The sequence below is a fragment of the Ranitomeya variabilis genome, chromosome 3 (genome assembly GCF_051348905.1).
Source record: "Ranitomeya variabilis isolate aRanVar5 chromosome 3, aRanVar5.hap1, whole genome shotgun sequence".
NCBI classification, from domain to species: Eukaryota; Metazoa; Chordata; class Amphibia; order Anura; family Dendrobatidae; genus Ranitomeya; species Ranitomeya variabilis.
Window position 1 is genome coordinate 716,286,065 of NC_135234.1, and position 19,858 is coordinate 716,305,922.

At 42.2% G+C, this 19,858-nt stretch overlaps 1 protein-coding gene across 2 annotated transcripts in view; it reads left to right on the top strand.

Moving 5' to 3' along the window:
• The window catches only part of ATP8A2 (ATPase phospholipid transporting 8A2), a 1,034,865-nt gene that overhangs the window by 229,316 nt on the left and 785,691 nt on the right, over positions 1–19,858 (top strand). For both annotated transcript variants that reach the window (XR_013224076.1, XM_077298312.1), the window contains exon 3: positions 11,858–11,957. Coding sequence is in view for 1 of the 2 variants with exons in the window: in XM_077298312.1 (XP_077154427.1) it covers positions 11,858–11,957 (100 nt within the window). In the remaining variant the exon portion in view is untranslated. The remainder of the gene's footprint in view (positions 1–11,857; positions 11,958–19,858) is intronic.

A 19,858-nucleotide genomic window follows, 5' to 3' on the forward strand; every position in this document is an offset into this window, starting at 1 on the left:
GTGACTGGTGTATATACATCATGTAGGAGAGACCGAGACTGCTGTATATATATCACATAAGAAACACTGTGACTAGTATATGTACATCACATAGGAAACAACAAGACTATGCAGTATACATCACAAAAGATTCAATGTGGCTGGTATAGAAGGTGAAACAAGGAGCAGGACCAGAGAGTGCTAACTCCACGCACAAAGAAGCATTAGCCAGTATCAAGACAGAATCCAGTGTTGTGTGCACTGCGGCGATCAGTAGGGAACACTGCTTGTGCACACATTAAGGACCAATTAAAGGGTTGGTCCCCCAAGCACTGCAGCCACCAGGAATCTGTCTGAGCGCTGGAGCAAATTATGTTGTAAGCTGGAGGTTTCCCACTTCTCTCAAGTAAGGATAACTCCCTCTTGTTGATTGTCCATGCTTTCTATATGAAAAAACCTTAGAAACAGACTGCTTTGTGCTTATTAGTAACATTGAAAATTTGATAATTGATTTTGGCCTTGGCTTGCAGAAATGACATTAGGTAGGAAAGTGTGGTAAGACTTGCAGTATTATGGGTCTGTACCGGCCATGGCTGCCCTAGGTAGATCAGTGTCATCTTGCAGTAATGTCGGTCTGTACCGGCCATGGCTGCCCTAGGTAGATCAGTGTCGTCTTGCAGTATTATGGGTCTGTACCGACCATGGCTGCCCTATGTAGATCATTGTCATCTTGCAGTAATGAAGGTCTGTACCGGCCATGACTGCTCTATGTAAATTAGTGTCTTCTAAGTTCTTGCAGTATTATGGATCTGTACTGGTCATGGCTGCTCTATGTAGATCACTGTCATCTTGCGGTATTATGGGTCTGTACCGGCCATAACTGCTTTATGTAAATCAGTGTCATCTTGCGATATAATGCGTCTGTACCGGCCATGGCTGCTCTATGTAAATCAGTGTCATCTTGCTGTATTATGGGTCTGTACCGGCCATGACTGCTCTATGTAGATCAGTGTCATCTTGCGGTATAATGGGTCTGTACCGGCTATGGCTGCCCTATGTAGATGAGTGTCATCTTGCAGTATTATGGGTCTTGTAGTGCAGTGGTACCACACTGTGCAGTGATGAGGCAGTGACCCAGCAAAGTTCAAAGCAAAAGTCTATTTAACGTTCAACTCACAAAAACACAGCACACGATATCCTCCGGATCGCAGCCGGGAATCATATTCTCTGGATTCCAGGCCAATAAACACGCCAGTCCACCTTTTTGACCAGTTGCCGTGGGCGAATGCACCGCCATGTTAATTTTCAACTCACAACACTACACGATATCCTCAGGATCGCAGCCGGGAACCATATCCTCTGGATTGCAGCCAATAAACTCTCCAGTCCACCTCCGAGACCAGTTGCTGTGTTCAAGGGTGCCAGGCCTTTCAGCTGCCTTGGCTGTTTAGCTCCGCTTGCCTGTGTTGCCTCCCACAGGTGTAGCTCTGCAGGGCCCTCTGCTCTGCACTCTAGCAAACACCAAACTGACACTGAACCTGTCAACCCCAAACCCCGTCCGGGAATGAAACGGACTGCACCACTACCGTTCTGTAGTCTGTTTCAAAACACAAAAGCCCAGAGCAGGTCTTCTTAAATCTGCCTTGGACAAATAGTTTGCCCAAGACTAACACTTACTTTTATTCCGTATGGCAATCACAGCACCACCTGTGACTGCAATTTACTTCCATGGCCTCGATACGCCTCCGTGCGCATCCTGGGGGAACATACAGCGACCCTCACATGTAACACCAGTCACTGCCTCACAGTCTATACCAGCCATGGCTGCCGTATGAAGCTCTGTGTCATCTTACCATATTATGGGTCTGTACCGGCCATGGCTGTGCTGTGTAGATCAGTGTCATCTTGCAGTATTATGTATTATGGGTCTGTATCGGCCATGGCTGCGCTATGTAGATCAGTGTCATCTTGCGGTATAATGGGACTGTACCGGCCATGGCTGCGCTATGTAGATCAGTGTTGTCTTTGCCTATCTACTCCCAGGCGGTATTTATTATGTGGTGAGCAGGAGCGCTGCAGCCAGAGGAGTAACAGACGCCAATGTTTGTTCACTTCCACTCCAGTCTTATTAACTTCTCAAACACACAGTGGCGGATTTCATCTCTGCTCCATGACCTGTAAGAAAATTCTAGACCAGCATGTCTGGTGATAACTATTCCTATAACTATAATCTGTTGGTAGTTAAACATTAACCCCTTAATCTCCAGAGTCTGCTGATTTTTACACACGCAGTTGATTAGAAGCCCTTTCTGTTTCATTTTTTGGGCTACCAGAACCATTTTTTCTTTTTCTCCTGTTTTTTCTTAATCACCTTTTATAGTCATATTATTATTTATTTTATTTTTTTAATTTGTGTAAAAAACAGTAAAAATTACAAAAAACAAAACAAAAAAAACCCCTTCTAATTGAAAATAATGATTTCTTAGTTTCTAAAATTCCCAATAAAATATAATGTTAAATGTGTTCTCCACTTTGTTTTGGTAATTTTCACATACAAATCATGTAGGCGAATATGCAATGGTTGTGGTTTGCTGACACAGGTGGTATGTTTCGTTTTAATGGTTCTTTTTACTGTTTTGTAATAAATTTTATATATATATATAATTTATTTTAGTATATTAGCTCATTTTCAAACCCGTCATAGAAGACTTCTGGAGAAAATTCACATTTTATAGTATATTTTCTGCAGATTCAGAAGCACAAAACAAGGCAAGAACTACAAAACATCCATTTTGTAGACTATGAATAGATTACTAATCACCATGGATGTCCCACAATTACATGGTATTCCATTCTGCCGTAGGGCAATACACCTACAACAATACATTATAATCCTGCCAACTACAATGCTATCACCATCTGTGAAGATATATGGGAACCTGTAAAGAAACGGAGTTCACTTCAAATATAAACGCAAAATTCCAGTTATACAGACATAAAATCTCAGAAAATATGTATTGAAATCATAAATTACAGGTGGCGATGTGGGTTCAATACAAGTAAACGAGAATAGAAAATAAAACGTAAGTATACAGTATGTCCAAATTATATAACATACACCTCAATATCCTATAAAGCATATTAATCAACCATGGTGGATGGGAGAAGTGAATTAAGGTCTATGCAAGTAGGTAGCCAAAAATTCTGTCCTCAAAAATGTTAAATGGGGGTAACCCATCTGACACATACATACTCAGAACTAAAAGATGACAAACCATCTCAGACCTGAAGTTTCACCATCAGCTTTCTCAAGGGGTTCCCAAAATATGGCTTATTGAAAATTTCACTGTTTTTTTCAATGTGTGTAAAAAAGTTGTCAGTTGCTACAATCTACTTTTGACACGTGAAAAAGTTCTAAGTTACAAGCAGGGATGTGGAGTCGTAGTTATGAAGTCGGAGTCGGTATAAAATGGACCGACTCCTAAACTATATAATAATATATAACAATGCAGGATGTGCTGTAAATGTTTTCATAATAATTTGGGAAAGTTATAAAATGTCCTATAAATGTCTGTTCTGTTCCTGATCTAAGGATCTGGGCTTTTAGCTGAGATGAATCTGTGCTGCACTTTCTGCACATGCTCAGTAGTGACCAGGGCTGTAGAGTCGGAGTCTGTGTCCATTTTGTTGGAGTCGGTATGAAATAGACAGACTCCGACTCCTAAAATATATAATAAATTGGGTACAGTAGTAGTAGAACAGTAGGCTGTTCTGTAAATGTTTTCATAATTTGGGAAAGTTATGAAATGTCCTATTGTAAGGGGGTACAGAAACGGTTCCACACTCTACCCCTCTCCCACCCTTAAAGTAGAGTATTACATTTAATTATAGCGTATATGTCATGTTGTTACGTATTGTATTTGTAAGGAGAGATAGGGTCAGCGTAGAACCCCAAATCGGACACTAGATGGGGCACAATCGTGTACATGGTTATTTAGGAGGAGTTACCCGTGGATAAGGGGAAAAGACTTCCTGATATTAGTCAGAAGGGGCACGGGTGCCCGTGTAGGGCGGACAGCTCCGCAACATTGAAGCGAGTACCCAGCCATCCTTAGTCTGGATGGACAGACGTGCAGCTGAAGCAGCCTGGAGACAGCAGTGTGAACAGAAGTGAGAGAAAAGGTCCTATGCAGTACGGGGACGCAGGTAGCTCATTATGTGGCAGATCGTTGCATGGGCTGATGCTCTCAGATCCGGAGGGATCCGGACAAGGGAACCCCAAGCGTAGTAAATCTGGACAGGGAGGATGCTGCTTTACCGCAAGATGCGGTACGACCCGGGAGCGTACTGAGGGACGTACTGTAGAAAGGAACGCAGGGAAAGTTGAGAAAGTGGACTGTATGCAACTATGTGCTGTCACTGTAACTGGAAAGGATGTGCTGCGAACAAAGGAAATTAAAAAGTTTTACGTTTTAAGTTTGAAATGGACTCTGTCTATTTTTATACACCAAGGCCGGCAGCCAAACTCCAACCAGCCTGATGGGATCCTGTTGGGACAGAAGGTATGCTGCAGGCGAGACATTATATTCATGTGACAGGAGACCAGGGCATGCTAATGCACATGCTCTCGGCCATAACTACGGCCCTGGAGCTCCCTCACACTATAAATATCAGTTCTGTTCCTGATCTAAGGATTTTAGCTGAGCTGAATCTGTGCTGCACTTTATGTACATGCTCGGTAGTGACCAGTGCTGTGGAGTCAGGAGTCAGGGAAATTGAGGTGTCGGAGTCAGAGGTTTCGATTATCAGCCCTGGCTGCAAGCCTGTCTTATAGTCTGCAATGGTCACACAATCAGGTGCAGATTTTTTTTCCATAGCAAGAGAGTAATGGCATGTAATTTTTGAGCCCAAAGTGTTCTTTGCTGAAAACAAGTTATCATCTATCCACAGGATAGGTGATACCTTACTGATACGAAGGGTGGGGAGGGGTGACAGTCCAACCGCAGGGACCCACACCAGTCAGCAGAATTTATATCCCAGATGGGGCACTTTTATACCCATTACAAATTTGGAGCAGCAGATCGGATACCTGAAAGCCACTCCATTCATTCTCTATTGGGCAGGCAGAAAAAGCCGAGCGCAACATGTGCAATGCTGCTTCGTTCTAATAGGGATTAAAGTTGTCATTTCTGCCAATCAGGGACTCCCATGGAACAACAAGTTTTTACCTAACCTAAGTTATCACTGGACAACCCCTTTAAATCCTATGCATACCTTTTGACTCTGAAAAAATTAATTTTACATGTTTGTGGTTACCTTTTAGTTACAGTAACAAAATTGTAGTGTTAGTCCACAATCATCATTCCTTCATTCATTTTCAGACCCCCTGATATGCAATTTGCTCTACATTTCAGACTTTCCTCTTGTCGGAGTGTCTCTCTCAGTAATATAGGCTGGATGTGAGCTCTGTGTATATTCAGGATGCTGCCATCTTCACTTTCAGGCTATAGTCACAAGAACGATGATTCTCTTTTCAGATGTCTTTTCCTCCTTATATGTAGCCTGTTTTTCACATACATCCCAGCCCTCTCTCCTGCTTTCTCTCAGGCTATGTTCATAGGGCCGTATTTTCAGTCTGAATTTTGTCTGGTTCAGTTGATACCAGTTTTTTTTCACAGTGTTAGTCAATTGTAAATTATAAGAAATGTTGGAGTATAAAAACATGACATATTGATGGTGATTCAGATGAAAAAAAAGATCCGATGGATGAAAATTGTTAGTTTTTTTGTATGCTCCTATGAACTTAGATTGACAGTGAAAGAAGGAAAGGGGGAGCAGAGTGAGCGGTCAGGACAAGGAACAGGAGCGCTAACAGATATGAAGGAGTTTTGAAAAAGCACTGAGCTGTATGGAGGACGTACAGTCATTCTGCTGCAGAAAAATGTAGAAACATTTCAATGACTAATTAGAAAATTGCTTAACATTGCATTTAGGAAGCAAATGGACAATAAAAAAAAAATTCTGCGCAAAGGTGTACATAGCCTCTAAGTGTATGAATCATATTGATTTTTATTTATGTATGTTTTTCATGAATAGAAGGATTAAACTGTAGGAGAGGTCAGCGCACTAGGGTCTTATCCGATGGACACAAATTTGCAAAAGAAGCAAAGCAAAATAATTGTCAACGGATCTACGGGAAAAGGTAGTTGAACTGTATAAAACAGGAAAGGGATACAAAAAGATATCCAAGGAATTGATAATGCCAGTCAGCAGCCTTCAAACTGTGCTTAATAAATGGAAAATAAGGGGCTCTGTAAAAACAAAACCACGGTCAGGTAGATCAACAAACATATCGTCTACAACTGCCAGGAAAATTGTTTGAGATGCAAAGAAAAACCCACAAATAACATCAGTTGAAATACAGGATGCTCTGAAAGCTAGTTATGTGGCTGTTTCAAGATGCACAATAAGGAGGCACTTGAAGAAAAATGGGCTGCATGGTCGAGTCGCCAGAAGAAAGCCATTACTGTGCAAATGCCACAAAGTATCTCCCCTATACACAAAACAGCACAGAGACAAGCCTCAAAACTTCTGGAACAAGGTAATTTGGAGTGATGAGATCAAAAATGGAACTTTTTGGCCACAACCAAAAACATTACATTTCAAGAGAGGTCAACAAGTCATATGATGAAAGGAATACCATTCCTACTTTAAAGCACAGAGGTGGATCGCTGATGGTTTGGGGATGTGTGAGCTACAAAGGCAGAGGAACCTAGGTCAAAGTTGAAGGAAAGATGAATGCAGCACATTATCAGAAAATACTGGAGGCAAATTTGCAATCATCAGACCGGAAGCTGCGCATGGGATGTACTTGGACGTTCCAACATGACAACGATCCAAAACACGAGGCCAAGTCGACCTGTCATTAGCTACAGCAGAACAAAGTGAAGGTTCTGGAGTCGCCATCTCAGTCTCCTGATCTCAATATAATTGAGCCACTCAATTATAGAAGATAATAATAAGAAGAAGATCTCAAGTGTGAAGAAGAAGAAGAAGATCTCAAGTGCGCAGTTCATGCTAGACAGCCCAGGAATTTACAGGAACTGGAGGCTTTTGGCCAAGAAGAGTGGGCAGCTTTACCACCAGAGAAAATAAAGAACCTCATCCACAACTACCACAAAAGACTTCAAGCTGTCATTGATGTTACAGGGGGCAATATATGGTATTAAGAAACGGGGTATGTGAACATTTGATCAGGGTCATTTGGATGTTTTGGGCTGTCATTATGATTTATAAAGAGAAAACACAGTAGTCTGACAATAAATGGCTTCACTCAAACACTATCCATTAGTGGAGAAAAAGTTTTGATGTCATCATTCATATTCTCTGAAAGCAAAAATTATGCCAGGGTATATAAACCTTTGAGCACTACTGTATGTGGATATTATTTTTTTTTTTGCATTTCTGTACAATAATCTGTACAATTGAATTGAAAGATAAAGTGGAATGTTTTGGGTTTGAAAAAAAAAAAAACTAACTAAAATAATGTGGTTACATAAATATGCGCACCTTCTAAACCAGAGGTCTCAAGCTGCATTCCTCGAGGGCCGCAAACAGGTCATGTTTTCAGGATTTCCTTGTATTGCACAGGTGATAACTTAATCACCTGCACAGAATGATTCCTGCACCTTGTGCAATGCGAAGGAAATCTTGAAAATACGCATGGTTGAGGCCCTCGAGGAATGCAGTTTGAGACCCCTGCTTCTAAACTAATACTTTTTTGAAGTACCCCTTGAACTTGACAGCATTCAGGAGTATATCAGTATGACACATCTAGAATTTGCCATCTTTTCCCACTCTTCCTTGCAGTAGCTTCAGATCTGTTAGATTACGAGGGAATCTCCTGTATATCGCGTCCTCTTCAGCAGCAACGGACGCTGACAGAAGATGGTCCTTGCAAAAGAACAATTTATGGGCCCTTTGCAGTCCAATAGCTCATTATAAAGCTGTTCTGGAGGTGGAAGTTGGCCGTCTTATCTCTCAGGCTCCTCTCTGGTTGCACCAATGGTATGTTCGCCTCTGCTCCTCAGGTCACCCGCAGATTTTCAATTAGAGTCAGGTCTGGGATCTGGCTGGGCCATTTCAAAACTTTGGTTTTCCTCTGGCAAAGCCATACTGTGCTGGCTGGTGTCCCAATCCCACCACTCACTGTGTCCTAAGGATGCAGTGAGTGACCGCTCAGCTGCCTTATGGATAGTGAAGGGGCGTACAGTGCCGATTTGCTGGGGGCTGGAACGGAGTTCTCTTTGCCCCGAAACCCCCCTTCTAAACAGGAGTCAGACAGGTGTAGTGTGTTGTGCTGTGGAGTTTGTCCTTTATTCTCTTTTCGTTTGGGAGTCTTCTTTACCTACCCATCCATGGGACCGGATCTGGCTACAGACAAAACAGGAGACTTTGGGTCCACTTTAACGGGTTCAGCTTTACTGTGAAATTTGGGTATACACGGCTGCAGCAGACATATTGAGACAGTCCCTTTTTGGTGATGTTCCCTTTGTCTTGTGTACTACCAGTCTTAACCTCCGTTCTGCCTGACCTGCCCCATCCAAAACCATCACTGTTTGTACCAGGACCCTTCTATCCTGCAGTACAGCTTTCCCGAGGGTCCCGGCAGCCTCACAAACCTTCACATGTGTCCTCATATTGTTGGGAGACTGGGCACGGATATATCCTTCTCATCTCTGCTGCATCCACTGACTTAGAACCTGTTAACACTAGTGTCTAGCCTTCCTCCGAACTCCTCTCATACACTTGACCCTGAACTTGACTGGACTCCAAAATCCTACTCGCTACTACCTTGAAGCAGGAAATGCTTCTCCTATTAACTGATCTAACCCTTCCCACCTAGTGGACTAACCCCAAGTTTTTAACTGTATTAATATACTGTGTGATGCAGCAATATCACTATGCTGGTAATGGTTCCCGCATGGTGCCATAAGGATAAAATGCAACACTTTATCAAACATGTGATCATACATCTTCAGTCACCCCACTACAATAGTGGGGATGTGCCAGGCTGTCAGTTTTGTTAGTGACAGCTCAGCTGCCCTATGAATAGAAGAGATGTGCTGGGCTGTCAGGACTGTGAGTGACAGCTCATTGGCCCTATAGTATGCAGGGGTGTACCGGGCTGTCTGTATTATTAATAGGATTGCCCAGCAGCTTAATCAGTCTGGGCCTGCTTGGTTTCCTCTGTTGCACAGTTTGCTCGCAGAAGAAACTTGTGAGAGTTTATTATATGGGGTACTTCAACTTTTATCTTCACAGAACATGAGGTACATGCATCAGCTTCTTAATACAGCATAACAGGAAGTCTGAAGGATCTTTTACCAGAGAGAAAGTGAAACCAAAGTACAACAAGTATATGCATTACGTTCAACTAAGCATATAACAGTAACAGCATCGCCATCTACTGTCAGAAAAGTGTAAACTCCTCCTGCACACAAATAAGTCTGTATCTGTTGCATATCTGCCAACATCCTCCAGTTATCACCCTTTTAGGATGCTTGCTTAGCTATTTATCTCGCTAACAATGGTTAGACCAGGGATCTCCAGTCCTCAAGGGCCACCAACAGTGGATGTTTTCAGGATTACCTTAGCATTGCACAAGGTATTGGAATCATCACCTGTGCAGGTGATTAAATTACACTGATGAGCAAAAGGGTAGCCATGTTTTAAACTTTTGACTTTCAGGTTCCATATTTCACCATTCACTACTGCTTTGATGGTGCGACTACTATCATTTTATAGACAATCATCTTGGCCATCTCATAAATACATTTTATTTGCAACTATTTAGCATATGATTAGTTATGGAGATTCTTGTCATGTCACTGCATTGTTACTGTTTGGCTACTAAAAATCTACATTTTTATTATTTTGTAAATCCATAAGACATACGGTATAATAGGTTGTATGAACACAACCGGAGGCAGCTTGGTGCCGTCATGAATCTATTATAGCCCATCTTACTAACAAGACTTTGCCTTGGCCACTGTGTTTATGACAAACTCTCCTTGTATTTGACCTCGGACCTCTTGACTCCCCTGCCTTACAGCTTGTCCGTGAGAAGTGATGTGTATAAGCGTCACAGCCGAGATTGGACATTTTTCTTATTAAGAAAAGACTTCCATCTTGTTATTCTACTACACACACCAGTCATGTGAAGAATATGGGAAATTGTTGTCACATGCACAACCAGTACTTGCTAGAAATTTCTGCAGCTCCTTTAATGTTGCTATAAGCCTTTCGGCAGCCTCCTGCAACAATTTTCTTGCTGTTCTTTCATGAATTTTTGAGTCCCGTCCAGTTTTAGGTAATGTCACTGTTGTGTCAAATGTAAGCCACTTCTTGATGATCATCTTCATAGTGTTCCTTGGTATATCTAATGCCTTGGAAATTTTTTCATACCCTTCTCCTGACTGAGAACTTTCAACGATGAGATCCCTTTGCTGTTTTGTAAGCTGTTTACAGGCCATGATTTGGCTTTAAAATGCAACTAAGAAAATGTCAGGAAAATCCTATTAGAACTGCTATACTTAATTTGGGATTAACGGCAGCTGTAAACTGACTACTATTTAGCATGAGTTTAAGTGTGATTGGGGACGTTGTTGTTTTTTTATTTAGACCGTTACAACAAGGTGTTCATGGAGCGGGGCCGTGGGTACTCGGTACCGGGTCCTTCAGTTCACAGGGGGATGTCACAGTGGCTGACCCAGTCCGTGGCCCTGGGACATCCGTGTAAAAGAGAAAGGTCTTTAAGGGGAATGTTCGTGACGCCACCTGTGGTATTCGGTCAGGGTGACCGGTGCTGCTTTAAGGGGTCAGCTGGGGTGATGTTATGGCAGCTAGATGGTATACTTTCCCACAGGTGAAGTGTATCCCCAGGACTTCCCCTACTCCCTATGGCTTCACATAAGGTCCTCACAGATGTAGTGTCTTTCTCTCTGTCCCCCATATAGGATAGGACAAACCCGTATGACTGGTGCCTTGAGGCTGTTTATAGGGACTCTAGCACGCCCCGGCCTCTATAGGTTGCCACCGTGCCTCCTGGGTGTAGGGCGGACAGGTAACTTGCAATTAGCTGTCCTGCCGGTTTCTGGAGCAAAGCATAAAGGTCGTTACTCCCTCAGTGTTCCGGCTACCGGGATTCTGTGCCTCAGAAGGAGGCAGCCTGTGCAGGACTGGTCCCCTTCTGGTATCCTCTCCTTTACTACGACTTCCTTCACGCTCGCTGCAATATGTTCGGCTTTCTGAATTTCTCTTCCCAGGAACTGTAGCACTTCAGGCTACATGGCTCCTCTGCTTCCTTTCCCTCTGTCTCTCTGACAGGAACTGAACTGACTGAACTCCTTTTCCCTCCAGATCAGGATGTTTTTTAGGGGAGTTCACCTTAAAAAGGCTTACAGATCCCCCTTCTGGTCTGGAGTGTGAACATGTTGCATGCATTGTGTTACCTGACAAAGGGTTCTCCTTCATTGCCTCCAAACGTAGCATCACTCTCCTTGAGAGGAAAGCAATACCACTGCGATGACCAGGACCCTGGGGCGCCGCATTCACACTTATGCCACTACATTATCTTAGATTTTTTTTTCCGCCACCCCCCCAAAAAATAACAAAATGATTTTAGTTTGTTTCTCAATGGGTGGGTGACATTAAAGATGGAAAAAGTTCTGAAATGATTCTTTATGGTATGATTATTTTACTTGACAAAAACCTGGTACTTGAACAGGGGTGTGTAGACTTTTGATATCCACTGTATATTCTCATACATCTTTTTTTATTACAAACAGTAATCTAACTATTGCTTTTGTCCCTGCAGCACAGCCAAGTACAGTGTGTTAACGTTCCTACCTCGATTCCTCTATGAACAGATCAGAAGAGCTGCCAATGCTTTCTTCCTCTTCATTGCCTTATTACAGGTGAAATATTCTTTTTGACTTGCAAATGAGCTGATTTTGGGAGCTATAAACACATTTGTATGGAAGTTTAGTCCCATATCTTTCCTCTGTCACATGCAAATTTGCATTGTCCGGTGTCAGTGATATTCTACAATCTGCTTCTCTCTTGTCATGCCAACATTGCAGATGAACGTGCAATATCTATTTGTGAGCTGGCCCTTTAAATATAAAAGGAACTTCTTCAATGTATATTGCTACATTGACAAGAAGGAAAACTTGGATTAGGCTACTTTCACATTAGCGTTGTGCACTGCACGTCGCAATGCGACGTTGCAACGCACCGACGCATACTGTGCAAGCGCCGCACAACGGGGGCAGCGGATGCTGTTTTTCAACGCATCCGCTGCCCCATTGTGAGGTGTGGGGAGGCGGGGGCGGAGTTCCGGCCGCGCATGCGCGGTCGGAAAAGACGGGAACGACGCGCCAAAAAAAGGTTACAAGCAACGTTTTTTGGCACTGCGTCGCTAATGCAAGTCAATGGCGAAAAAACGCATCCTGCAAGCACTTTTGCAGGATGCGTTTTTTCTCCAAAACGGCGCATAGCGACGTGCAGTGCACGACGCTAGTGTGAAAGTAGCCTAAGTTACGCACATGCAATGTCTTTTTCAGGTGGATTCCGCCTGAAAAAGCAGTGCAGAAAATTAACATAATGCACAGCAATGTAAAAACAACATTCTTCAGTCTTTTGTTACTTCTTTTAACTGCATCACGGTATGAAAACCATGGAGCCGTGAAAAAAGTAACATGAAGTATATGGATCAGACAATGACTCCACAGCGATAAAACAAATTTCACAACAAACGAACAAAGCCATGTTTTTCTTGAAGTGGTTTCGCCTTGGAAAATCTCAGCTCCACCAATATCAGGTGGTTTTATTCGTCAACTCATTGTGAAGTATATCATCGTGGTGTGTCCTGATGAAGAAGTTATATACCTCGAAACGCGTTAACGAGTAAAACCCAACTGAAATTGGATTGGCACCCTTCATTTTTCTCCACGGCAGCGCAGAATAACCCATTTGTTTCTCCAGTTCCATGCATTTATTTAATATATGACACACCAAAAAAAGACAAAAACCGCACCAGAAAAATGTGATAACGCATGTAAAAAAAAAAACCCCGCAAGTAACTTAATTTCACTAAGGCCGGCGTCACACTAGCGAGTTTTACGGATGTATGAGCGCAGAAAATACGTCCAGAAAATACGCATTGCACACGGCCCAATGATTCTCTATGGGGCACCTCCTATCTGCCATATATTATGCATCCGTAATATACGGTATGTTACGGGCGTAGAAAATCGCAACATGCTGCGTTTGTCAGCGTATTGCGCAAAAAATCCGCCAATGAAAGTCTATGGGGGCGAGAAAATTATGGATTACACACGGACCATGCGTGTGACTTGCGAGAAATACGCAGCGATGTTCTATAGAAAAGCTGGTAATTCAGTGCGGTGTACAGTAAAATCACACTGACAGGTTAGAATAGAATAGGTAGAATAAATGTGTACACATAGAATAGGTATATATATATATTTATATATGTCAGTGAGACACATATATATATATTTATATTTAATTCAGCGCTAGATAGCAGAAAAGCCGGTAATTCAATTGCCGGCTTTTCCTATCTCCTTCACAAACCCGACAGGATATGAGACATGGTTTACATACAGTAAACCATCTCATATCCCTTCTTTTATTACATATTCCTCTTTACTAATGTAACAAGTGTCTTTGTGTCAAATTTGGGGGCTCTAGCTATTAAATTAAAGGGTTAAATCCCAGAAAAAATTGGCGTGGGCTTCTTCGCAATTTTCTCTGCCAGAGTGGGAAAGCCAGTGACTGAGGGCAGATATTAATAGCCTAGAGAGGGACCATGGTTATAGGACCCCCCTGGCTAAAAACATCTGCCCCCAGCCACCCCAGAAAAGGCACATCTGGAAGATGCGCCTATTCTGGAACTTAGCCTCTCTCTTCCCACTCCCCTGTAGTGGTGGGATATGGGGTAATGAAGGGTTAATGTCACCTTGCTATTGTAAGGTGACATTAAGCCAGGTTAATAATGGAGAGGCGTCAATTATGACACCTATCCATTATTAATCCAATAGTACGAAATGGTTAATAAAACACACACACATTATTAAAAAGTATTTTAATGAAATAAAGACACATGGTGTTTTAATATTTTATTATACTCTTAATCTACCTGAAGACCCTTGTCACCTAAAATAAAGTTAAAAAAACAAACAACAATATTCCATACCTTCAGTCTTGTCCCACGCTGTAAATCCATCTGAAAGGGTTAAATCATTTTAACCCTAATGCAGCTGTGCTCCTTACTGTAAAACTTGGTGAATGAATGGAATGCAGAGGAATGTACTGTAGTTACCTCTAGTCGCCGTGATGCACCCCCTGCTGGATAAACTCATATGAACTCCAGCGTGGGAACTTTTCAGAATATTTATTCACTCCCGAGTTCATATGAGTTCATCCAGCAGAGGGCGCATCACCGCGACTCGAGGTAACTACAGTACATTCCCCTGCATTCCATTCATTCACCAAGTTTTACAGTCAGGAGCACAGCTGCATTAGCAGAGCTCCTGGGTGTAAAATGATTTAACCCCTTCAGATGGATTTACAGCGTGGGACAAGACTGAACGACGGAAGGTATGGAATATTGTTTTTTGTTTTTTTAACTTTATTTCAGGTGACAAGGGTCTTCAGGTGGATTAAGAGTATAATAAAATATTAAAACACCATGTGTCTTTATTTCATTAAAATACTTTTTAATAATGTGTGTGTGTTTTATTAACCATTTCGTACTATTGGATTAATAATGGATAGGTGTCATAATTGACGCCTCTCCATTATTGACCTGGCTTAATGTCACCTTACAATAGCAAGGTGACATTAACCCTTCATTACCCCATATCCCACCGCTACACGGGAGTGGGAAGAGAGAGGCCAAGTGCCAGAATAGGCGCATCTTCCAGATGTACCTTTTCTGGGGTGGCTGGGGGCAGATGTTTTTAGCCGGGGGGGGTCCTATAACCATGGTACCTTCCTAGGCTATTAATATCTGCCCTCTGTCACTGGCTTTCCCACTCTGGCGGAGAAAATTGCGCGGGAGTCCACACCAATTTTTTCTGGGATTTAACCCTTTAATTTAATAGCTAGAGCCCCCAAATTTGACACAAAGACACTTGTTACATTAGTAAAGAGGAATATGTAATAAAAGAAGGGATATGAGATGGTTTACTGTATGTAAACCATGTCTCATACCCTGTCGGGTTTGTGAAGGAGATAGGAAAAGCCGGCAATTGAATTACCGGCTTTTCTGCTATTTAGCGCTGAATTAAATATATATATATATATATATATATATATATATATATATATATATATATATATATATATATATGTGTGTCTCACTGATATATATATATATATATATATATATATATATATATATATATATATATATATATATATATATATATAGACTGTATATATGTTTTTAAGAATATTTGAGCCGATGGATCCATGATATGTCCATTTTGCAAGCCTGCGAGAAAAAAATCGCCGTACGGAAGCCATACGGATGACACACGGATAAATTTGTGCGTAAAAATCGCATCCTCGCATTGAATACGGAACAGTGTTTTGGGACAATTACTGCGTATTACGGCCGTAAAAAACAGACCGTATGTTCATACGCCTAGTGTAACTCCGGCCTAATTGGTGCAGAAAATCTGCACCAAATACTGATTGTAGGAACGTAGCCTAAGAAGACGGACAAGCCTATAGTCACCCCCAGGTCGCTTCTATGCACTCCGTACTGTGTCCCCCGCCATCTACAATATCTCAAGACAAGATGAAACTATCCAGATGAAATATATAGACTTCAACCAGTCAGTGACCACTGATTGACTGCAGTGGTCTCTTGACTCTCCCTGCAGGATATTGATTCTGGGAGACAAGGTATGAATGCTCAGGAACGGCGCCATACTGTGAGGTGAAAATAGGGCTTTTTTTTTTATATCACCCTAGGGCTATTAAGGTTAAGGCCCCATTTAAACATCCATATTTTGCTTACGAGTGCTATAGGGAATGGGGTCATTCACATATCCATGATTTTTCAGAGACTGAATGGTTCAGAGACTTCACAAATTTTTAGTCGGCAATACAAGTCTATGGGTCCATGAAAAAATCAGATGTCATCCCACTGTGGTCCAATTTTTGCAGGCTGTTAGATAGGAGAAGGTGGAGAAACTTATTTTTTCACGTATGAGAAAAACTGTTAAAACTCGGATGAAAATCATTTCTGAAACAGGCAAACTACCTGCCTGCTCTACTTAGTGCTAGTACTAGGCTGCCGGCGATTCAGCTGCTCAATGTTAACGGGGCGGCTCTTCCTCTTCCCGACTGCTCTGCCATGGAGTGTGACTGCTGACGTCATGCTGATTGACAGCAACCTCACTGCAGTTAGTCATCGGGGAGCTGCATGTCAATCAGCATGACGTCAGCAGTCACACCGGTCAACAGAGCAGAGCGGGAAAGAAGCCGATGCTCTGTGACAAGATGTCAGCGAGAGCCGCTGACTCCTGAAGTCTCATGCACACATTGCTTTTGTGTGACTTGAAGATTTGGTGCAGATTTTAATTTGCAGAATGTCAATGCTTTCAGCGTTTCTCCTGAAGATTTCACCCTTACTAATGAGTAGGTTAAAATCGGCACCAAATACGCACGTAAAAATTAGTGTTTTTGCCCCTGGATTTTTTCCTGCAAGTTGTAGAAATGGTGCATCAAATACTTAACGTGTGCACATACCTAAAAGAAAAAAAAAAAACTGCAACAAAAACGTCAGTGTTTTTCTAAAAATCCTCCCCCAATTTTTTTTTGAGACAATGCCTGCCTTTCTATTTCCTACTCTTTTAAGGCCTCATTCAGACTCCCGTAATTTTTCTTGTATGCAAAAACACGGACCGAGTTTCATCTGTGTTTGTTCCATGTGTCAGTTTTTACCATCAGTGTTTCATCAGTAATTTTCAAGTATGTTAAAAAAAAACCTGGAGAGCTTCTCCTATTCATTATCATGTTAATCACAGGCAGCATATGGGTAAGGGCAGAGACAGACTGCCGTATTTCTCGTGTGAGATTCGCATCCCACTGCATGGACTGGCCTGACACCTCTCCTGACCTGAGCATGACAGCATGATGGATTACTATGCAGCTGTCAAGCTCCGGAATTTTCACTTATCGGTCAGAATATGCTAATCACACTCCGATCATTGTGCGTTTCGATTCTCTCGGATGAGTAGAAAGTAGAAAAAAATGTCACCATCTTCTCCATCTTCTCCATTCTATTAGTCCATGAAAATCTGACTGCACTCAGATGTCATCCAAGTGTGGTTCTATTTTTTTTTTTACTGACCCATTAACTTGCATGGCCGAGTGTGATCCAAATTTCAGATGCAAACAGGGCATGCTGTGATTTTTCTTTCGGACAGACTCGGTCCAAGAAAAAAAAATCGGGACATGTGCACGCCCCTAGGATAACATTGGTCCGAGTGCGATCTGATGTTTTGTCAGATCACACTTGGACTGATAATACGATCGTCTGAACCCGCCCTAACTTTGATCTGTGATTCGTAACAAAAATTGAAATGTGAACTGAGTTTAATGGGTACATCTAATATATAAAGCTGAATGTGTGTGTGTGTGTATGTATGTATGTATGTATGTATGTCCGGGATTGGCATCTGAACCGTAGCAGCTACAGCCACAAAATTTTGCACAGTCACACGTCTGGACCCCGAGAGCGTCATAGGCTATGTTGTGAGGTGAAATTTTAACCCCGCGCTTTCCAATTCACCAAACAATTTTGCCCCTATCGACATAATGGGGAAAAAGTGAAAGGAAAAGTGTTGGAGGCGTCGCAGCTACAGGCACAAAATTTTGCACAGTCACACGTCTGGACCCTGAGAGCGTCAAAGCTATATTGTGAGGTGAAATTTTAACCCCGCGCTTTCCAAGTCACCAAACAATTTTGCCCCTATCTACATAATGGGGAAAAAATGAAAGGAAAAGTGTTGGAGGCAAATTAACAGCTGCCAGATGTGAACAAGGGGGACTTAAAGAATGACAGCGATGGCACCAAAGAGTATATACTGTACAGTTGCTAAGGTGGGGCCCCAACATGGGATAATCACACCACCACGGGGATATGAACACACACACAAAATGCGCCACACACTACCACGTGCTCGAACACATATACCACCCTCAGTGCACATTTCACCACACATACACCAACCTCGCCACATAAAAGTAGAAACACAAAAGTCGCCGCTCAAAACTCGCCACGCGCAAAACTCTCCACATGCAAAACTCGCCACACGTGCAAAACTCGCCACACGCAAAACTTGCACACGCAGAAAAATTGCCACACGCAGAAAAATTGCCACATGCACAAAAGTTGCAACACATGCAAAAGTTGCCTCACACAAAACTTGCACATACTCAAAAGGCACCACACATAAAACTCGCCACGCGCAAAACTCGCCATGCGCAAAACTTGCTGCACACAACTTGCTACACTAACCTGTCACATGCAACTCGACACACAAAAAGTTGCTACACGCATGTCGCCACACAAAACTCATCTCACAAAAGTCCCTACATGCATGTCGCCACACGCAACTCAACACACACAACTTGACACACGAAACTCGCCCTAAAACACACACAAGTCTGGTATCCTTCAAAAATAAAAATCTGATTAATAAGCAGACAAACTACAAGAGCAACAAATGTACCATATAGGAATCCGGCAGCTGTCAGTCACATGACCAGTCTATTATGTGTATGTGTGAGCTAATATATACTGCCAGGGGGTGGGCTTACTGTTGGCTGGGGATTTATCAGGCTGCCATTTTAGCTTACAAATACTGAGGTAAAAATACTGACCAAATAACGTGGGAACGAGGGCTAATACAGGAGGAGATGACATACAGCTATATACTATATACAGGAGATGACACACAGGTATATACTATTTACAGGGGAGATGACACACAGGTATATACTATATACAGGAGGAGATGACACACAGATATATACTATATACAGGAGAGATGACACACAGGTATATACTATATAGAGGAGGAGATGACATACAGGTACATACTACATACAGGAGGAGATGACATACAGGTATATACTATATACAGGAGGAGATGACACACAGGTATATACTATATACAGGAGCAGATTACCTACAGGTATATAGTATATACAGGAGGAGATGACACAGGTATATGCTATGTATAGGAGGAGATGACATACAGGTATATACTATATACAGGAGATGACACACAGATATATACTATATATAGGTGAGATGACACACAGGTATATACTATATACAGGAGATTACATACAGGTATATCTAATATATAAAGCTGAATGTGTGTATGTATGTATGTGTGTATGTCCGGGATTGGCATCTGTACCGTCGCAGCTACAGCCACAAAATTTTGCACAGTCACACGTCTGGACCCCGAGAGCGTCATAGGCTATGTTGTGAGGTGAAATTTTAACCCCGCGCGTTCCAATTCACCAAACAATTTTGCTCCTATCTACATAATGGGGAAAAAGTGAAGGGAAAAGTGTTGGAGGAAAATTGACAGCTGCCAGATGTGAACAATGAGGACTTAAAGAATGAGAGCGATGGCGACAAAGAGTATATACCGTACAGTTGCTAAGGTGGGGCCCCGACATGGGATACTCACCACACACGGGGATATGAACACAAACACAAAATGCGCCACACACTACCACGTGCTTGAACACATATACC